This window comes from Oryza sativa, chromosome 6, assembly GCF_034140825.1.
Source record: "Oryza sativa Japonica Group chromosome 6, ASM3414082v1".
NCBI classification, from domain to species: domain Eukaryota; kingdom Viridiplantae; phylum Streptophyta; class Magnoliopsida; order Poales; family Poaceae; genus Oryza; species Oryza sativa.
Window position 1 is genome coordinate 26,870,754 of NC_089040.1, and position 6,784 is coordinate 26,877,537.

At 42.8% G+C, this 6,784-nt stretch overlaps 1 protein-coding gene across 1 annotated transcript; it reads right to left on the minus strand.

Moving 5' to 3' along the window:
• Window positions 1-11: 11 nt before the first annotated feature.
• LOC4341622 (elongator complex protein 4) lies at window positions 12-3,332 on the minus strand. Its single transcript, XM_066311549.1, has 8 exons — window positions 2,994-3,332; window positions 2,252-2,502; window positions 2,087-2,162; window positions 1,452-1,608; window positions 1,195-1,275; window positions 894-1,051; window positions 711-802; window positions 12-598 (listed from the first exon to the last, which is right to left on the minus strand). Exons 1-8 carry the CDS (start codon window positions 3,142-3,144, stop codon window positions 431-433), a joined length of 1,134 nt encoding a protein of 377 aa, XP_066167646.1. The 5' UTR covers window positions 3,145-3,332; the 3' UTR covers window positions 12-430.
• Window positions 3,333-6,784: the final 3,452 nt, after the last annotated feature.

A 6,784-nucleotide genomic window follows, 5' to 3' on the forward strand; every position in this document is an offset into this window, starting at 1 on the left:
CACAATCAACATAGGAAATTATATGGCATCATCTGCAATTCTGCATATAATATACCTTCTTTCCGAAAGGACTTCATTCCTAGTACTTGTCCAGATTCGTTGCTAGAAATGAAGTCTTTTTGGACAGAGGTAGTACAATTTCAACCTGATTAACAAAAGAGTTTGTATAGCAGAAGTCCACAACTGAACCATACATGGGATTGGACTGGCTGATACTATCCACCAAATTGCCTAATTTGTAAAGAACTAAACCTCTACAAACTACATTTTTCCAGAGAGCAACAATTACACAACACCAGAACCTTCTGTGTCAATACTTTTTCTGAGCATCCTCTCAGCTGAAACATGAAAGCTACTAGTCATCAAGTGATACTGTGAAGCTCGTGTGAAGGCCTTCCCATCTTCTCGGAGACCAGGTTCAGCATCTGAACTAGAAATCAAGCTGTGAACCTTGTGAGGATGAGGAGCAACTGCCAGATGCATCAAGTGAAGGACCACCTGATCCATCCACTGGAGCTTGATTCAACCGTTCTAACACCAGCGACCTCCTCTTGCGCAACTTCAGAGAAAACGTGGACGCCTCCAATATGACGGGGACCTGCTTGTTGATAAGAAAGGCATCGAAACGAGAGAGTGCAAAGTTTTGTTTATACAACTATTATGAAAGCTTAATTCGTGGAAAAAAAAAACAATCATGAAAGCTTTGATACCTGGCTATTAGTCTGTGCCACCTTATGCACATGTAAAAAACCAACCATATCCTGATATCCAGTGAGGAGTTTTGCTAACTCTTTGTCCTCATCTGGTGACAAATAAAATGGAAACTTAATAAAGGATATAGTTGATCAAAATAGCAATCACATGACATACTTTAAAGGGCCATGCTTGCTTACCTGGAATTGCTTTGATTGACAGAAGTGTGTCCGCCAGGTGCTGCCATCTCTTACAAAAGGAGCTTGATAAAACTGTATTTGGAAATGTTATAACAGCAACTGCATTAGATGCACGAACCATGGCCTTCAGCGATCTGATAAATGAGACCATGTCCCAGTCCTGCAATACACAAATATAATTAGTTGCAAGTACATAACGATGATATTAGAAAGGTGAAAATATATAAATTGGTCTGAAAAAAGATTCAATGCATCGCAGCAACCAATCAAGACTAATAGACATCAGTCGCATTAAATACTTTCCTTCTCAAAGTATCCGCATTGTGGTGCACATAGTGATTGTATAGCAATCCGTCCAGCATGCGCATTTCCACCATCTTTTCTGAACACCAATAACAAAATAAATTCACGAGTAATAACGAATATGGTACATGCCATCAAATTTTATGTTAATAAAAAAAATATTATGGTAGACGAATTTATGGTAACATGGCATTGCAATGTTAGAATGATTTTCCTTCAGAAAAACCGTCTGAGCATAGAGACAAGAACCCTTACCTCGGAAGTTTGGACAAGAATGTGGAACAACGGTCCTGGAGGACACCAAGAGTGTCTCCTTCTTGAGTGCTAGCACATTCAATATTCTGAGCATTAAGTAAATGCCTTTCCAAGGGCTTCCGTAAATCAAAATCATTGCTAAATTCTTGCTTGTTGTCTGCAATTATACTAAACTGAGTCAGAACTTTGACAAACATCTTGATAGACAGTGATGATAGCTAATAAAAAACACTTTTAAAGCAAACTGATAGGTATTATGAACATTGCTATTATCCTGAAGTATGCTAATATTATGCATTTAGGTCTTTGCCCAAAAGGATAATCCTAGAATCCCATCTTTCTTCTGGATTTGGAGAAATGTCGATTTTCAAGAAAGAACGCGAATCTTATGATATGGTGGGAATCTCTTATCATCATCATCCACGCCTTAAATGTATCCTAATGCCCAGCTCAGGTGTCAGTGACAACAATGGTGCTTAGGAATAAGTAGATTATAGAAGCTAAGGGCTCAGACAAAATCCATTCACGAACAATATTATTTATTTTGTTTTCTTGCGTATCCTCAAAAATGTTTACAAGCATGCTTTTTTGCGTATTCATGGCCAACAAGAATACAAAGGAAATAATAGTATCACCTCTGTGTTCAGCATGAGAAGTCTTCTCTTCTCCAAAGTATTTCTTGTACTGCCAAGCTATCCTCAAAGCCTCGTCCTACACAATTACATGTCGAGATCAACATTAAAATAATAACACTTTTCAGGGCTCAAGTTGACTGCCAAATATTCTTCCTCGAGACATACACTTGTTCGGCCATCGCTACTTGTTCCAGCCCCCATCCCTCTTTGTCGTCCATCCTCCTTTGAAGATGCAACAGCAGGTAATGTACCAAGGAACAAGCGGGGTTCCTTCATAGGTCCTGCGAAGAGCAGCGGTTGTTTGTGCACAACACCCTGCGCCATGAAGCTCCGAAGCAGTAGGAGGTGGTGAGGCGCATCAGAGTCCTCCATGATCATTACAACTGATCCAATAAGAAAACCCCCACCTAGAATCCCTGCATCCGTTAAACTAGTAAATTATGGTGAACTGAATTGCACATCACCATAACTCATAAGAGCATCAGCTTTTTTTTTTCCAGTTTAAAGGTTTTACCCCATTAAACTCACCGCAAGAACCAAACTTTCCTCACGGCATCTATACATGGCTAAACACAAAATATTGAAAGGAATTTGTACTCCTAAAATAACAAGTAATGCAGGTGATCAAGATATATCATCGAAGCAATTTTATTTGATTCCTAACAAAACTACGCACATTGCATTTGCAAACATAGTTAGTAGTAGCATATATTGTACTATGAAATAATACTCCAATTAGCACCCTTTCCCTAATCTCCTAGGTAACAACCAAGCATGTGAAGTGACCTAAAGATAAAAGGAATTTCTTACATAAATAGGAATAATCGCGTTAGTAGAACAGAAAAAAAACGCTAGATTTTAATTCAGCAAAACAATAAAAAGGGTCTGCAAGCAAGAATCTGCTTACTGTCGAGGTCGGGGATGCCCGAGGAGACGAAGGCGGCGCCATTAGGACCAAGCTTGACTCCTGCGGCGGTGGATGAGGACGCCACATGAGGTGCCGCTGCTCGAGAGAAGCTGCTCCGGCCGACGGTCTGGCCTCCGGCGGCGGCGGCCATGGAGTTGGCGGCGAAGTTTCACGGGGCACAGATCGAGCTCCACTTCACAGCGGCGGCTTAGACTAGGAGAAGGAAGGGAGAAGACCGCAGCGAGGACGCCGCGGCGGCGGCGAGAGCGCTCGAGAACGAGGCGGAAACCCACGGCGGCGGGAGGGGTCGAGGGCGAGGCGACGGCGGTGCCTCACTACGAAGACCACATGGGCTATTTGCTTGGGCTATTTCTTGTTTGGGCCAAGCCCACTAATTAATTTCACAATATATTAGTTCACCGATCACTCCTCCCGTCCCATAAAAAACCAACATAAAATGAGATGTGATATTTCCTACTGTACAAATTATTTGTATCAGAAAATATTACATCTTATCCTAGGTTACTTTTTTATGAGACGGAGGGAGTATGTTTGTCGACATCATCATGATGTTAGTATGGTATCTAGGTACTAGATGTGTTACGTATAGGTATCGTATCTGGTATCATCGGCACTAAGTGTGTTACCTATGGTATCATCAGCATCAACATGGTAGGTACTAGAGTTTAAGGCATCATACTTATGTCTGTGTGATATCATCACTTAAAATGTTCCTTGGGACCAACGGTATACCGATCTAGTATTTATTATCCGTTTGTTAATCCTTAGTCATTTTTTTAGAGGGCGACTAGACGATAGGATCCAGTTAGGACGGGATACTTAAGTGACTCCTCCCTCTTCCTTTCCTATGTCTAGCTGAGCTTTAACGTGCAAGCGGATAGCAAATGCACTTATTTTTTCCCTTGTCTCGTCAGCTACATCAACAGAAGGGAAGGGAAGGGGCATGTTAAGGAGAGGAAGGGAGAAGAGGATAGGAGATGACAGCAAGGGGCTCACTGGTCGGTCTAGCGGCGATGACGTGTGCTCCCTCTCACACTCGGTTCGTACCTGGTACCTATGGGTACCGGCTAGTACCTAGGTATCAAATCTTGGTACCTAGGTACTAGGGCTGATATTTGTGGGCATCATTCATGATTCTCCGTGGTACCAGGCCTGATACTTGGTATCAGCCATGATACCCTAGACATATCATGACTGATACTTGATACCAGTCAAGGATGACTTACCTACCCACAATAAAGGAAGCAGCACAAGGAGCTAGCGAGGAGTACGATGCAACAACCTCAGAGACCCGCATAAACTCTGAGATTACCCTCACGCTGAGAACTACTGACCCTGCATTACCGCTGGCTGTTGAGAACGCGAAGGGATGCCATATTGATTAGAGTGGAGGAGTCCGCGCGGGGGGGGGGGGGGGGGGGGGGGGGGGGGGGGTGGGGATGGAGGACGGAGAGAAATGAGGATGAGAGATATATCCGGGGAAGAAGAAACGGATATGGGTTGTTGGGGTGTTCGTTATATTAAGTAGTATATCCCTTCCGACGGAATTCTATCCATTAGTTTTTCTGTCTTCTTTTTTAAGAAATTACAACGGATTGCTGTATTAAGAAGTAGAAAGAGAACAACTATCGGTGTGATGGTATAGTTAATTATTCCACCTTTTCCTAAACCAAACACTACAAATTGTTAAATATGTGATCCGAATTTTGGGCCCACAATATATTCGGATTAGTTTCCTAGTAGGAGTCCTATTAGGTGTCTTTCTTTTATCCCCGATATATACTTGTAAGCCGTACGGGAAGGGGTGGCGTTCTCATTGTGATTCCCCTACGTTTGTAATCATCACCTCTATAGTGATCATTGCCGGTCGGCGCCCGTGGTTTTTTCCCGCAAGTGTTTTCCACGTAAAAATTCGTGTCTCCGTTGTGTATCTATTTTCATAACAAGTGGTATCAGAGCATTGAAGATCGATCTACTGCAGTCCCGGCTACCGGCGATTTTTCCCGATCGAAGAAATCGATCTAATCGGTGGCACGCGTCGTCGTGTTCGTCGTTCCGTCGAATCAATCTGTTCACCCCCCTACCTGTCGACTCCGAGTCGGCCTCGTCCCACGCCTGCGCGAGATAAAAAGGCAGCACCGCAGCAGCAGCCGCTCAGGCGTCGTGAGAGGAGTACTACAAGCAGCGCACGCGTCACGAGGATTAAAACAATCAGCCGAAAGCTTGGCTGTTCTGTTCAGGCTTTTTTCCAGGGAGGAAATTGCTAGGACTTGTTATAATAAAACAAGCAGGTTATAGAAAAAAACTCTTTTTTTATTATTTATCAACAAAGCAAAAAGGGGTCTTATCAAACCAACCCACCCCATAAAATTGGAAAGAAAGATAAAAGTAAGTGGACCTGACTCCTTGAATGTTTCTTTAGCAGATCCCTTGCTAATCCGAGCGAGCTTTCAAATATTTGTCCCACATTCATTCGGGAGGGTACTCCTAAGGGATTGAAAACCATATCAACAGGCGTTCCATCTTGCAAATAGGGCATATCTTGCCTAGGCAAAATTTTGGAAATGATCCCCTTATTCCCGTCTTCCGGCGTTTTTGCTATTTTACCCTAATTTCTTACCAGCAAATTCAGGATTAATTCCCATGGCGAGTTTGAAGTATGATCTACCGCTCATGGACCGAGACACAAGATTCTCACTTTGGCAAGTGAAGATGCGAGCCGTTCTTGCACAGCAAGACCTCGATGATGCGCTTTCTAGATTTGACAAGAGGACTCAGGATTGGTCCAACGATGAGAAGAAAAGGGATCGTAAGGCTATGTCATATATTCATCTTCATCTATCTAACAATATTTTGCAGGAGGTGCTTAAGGAGGAGACAACCGCTGGGCTGTGGTTGAAGCTGGAACAGATATGCATGACTAAGGAGCTGACCAGTAAGATGCACCTGAAGCAAAAGTTATTTTTGCACAAGTTGCAAGATGATGAGTCTGTGATGGACCATCTCTCCGCTTTCAAGGAAATTGTTGCTGACCTTGAGTCTATGGAGGTAAAGTATGATGAAGAGGATTTAGGCCTTATTCTATTGTGTTCATTGCCTAGCTCATATGCAAACTTCAGGGATACTATACTTTATAGCCGTGATACTCTAACTTTAAAAGAAGTTTATGATGCTTTGCATGCCAAAGAAAAGATGAAGAAGATGGTAACCTCTGAAGGTTCAAATTCACAAGCAGAAGGCTTGGTTGTTCGGGGCAGGCAACAGGAGAAGAACACAAAGAACCAATCAAGAGATAAAAGCTCAAGTAGCTACCGTGGGAGATCAAAGTCCAGAGGCAGGTATAAGTCATGCAAATACTGCAAGAGAGATGGACATGATATCTCTGAGTGTTGGAAGCTACAGGACAAAGACAAGAGAACCGGAAAGTATATACCAAAAGGTAAGAAAGAAGAGGAAGGTAAAGCCACAGTTGTTACTGATGAGAAGTCTGATGCAGAATTGCTTGTTGCTTATGCTGGTTGTGCACAAACTAGTGACAAGTGGATTCTTGATACTGCATGCACCTATCACATGTGCCCGAATAGGGATTGGTTTGCCACCTATGAAGCTTTGCAAGGTGGTACTGTTTTGATGGGTGATGATACACCATGCGAGGTTGCAGGTATTGGAACAGTTCAGATCAAGATGTTTGATGGCTGTATCAGAACATTGTCAGATGTGCGGCATATTCCAAATTTGAAGAGAAGTCTCATCTCTTTATGTACTCTTGA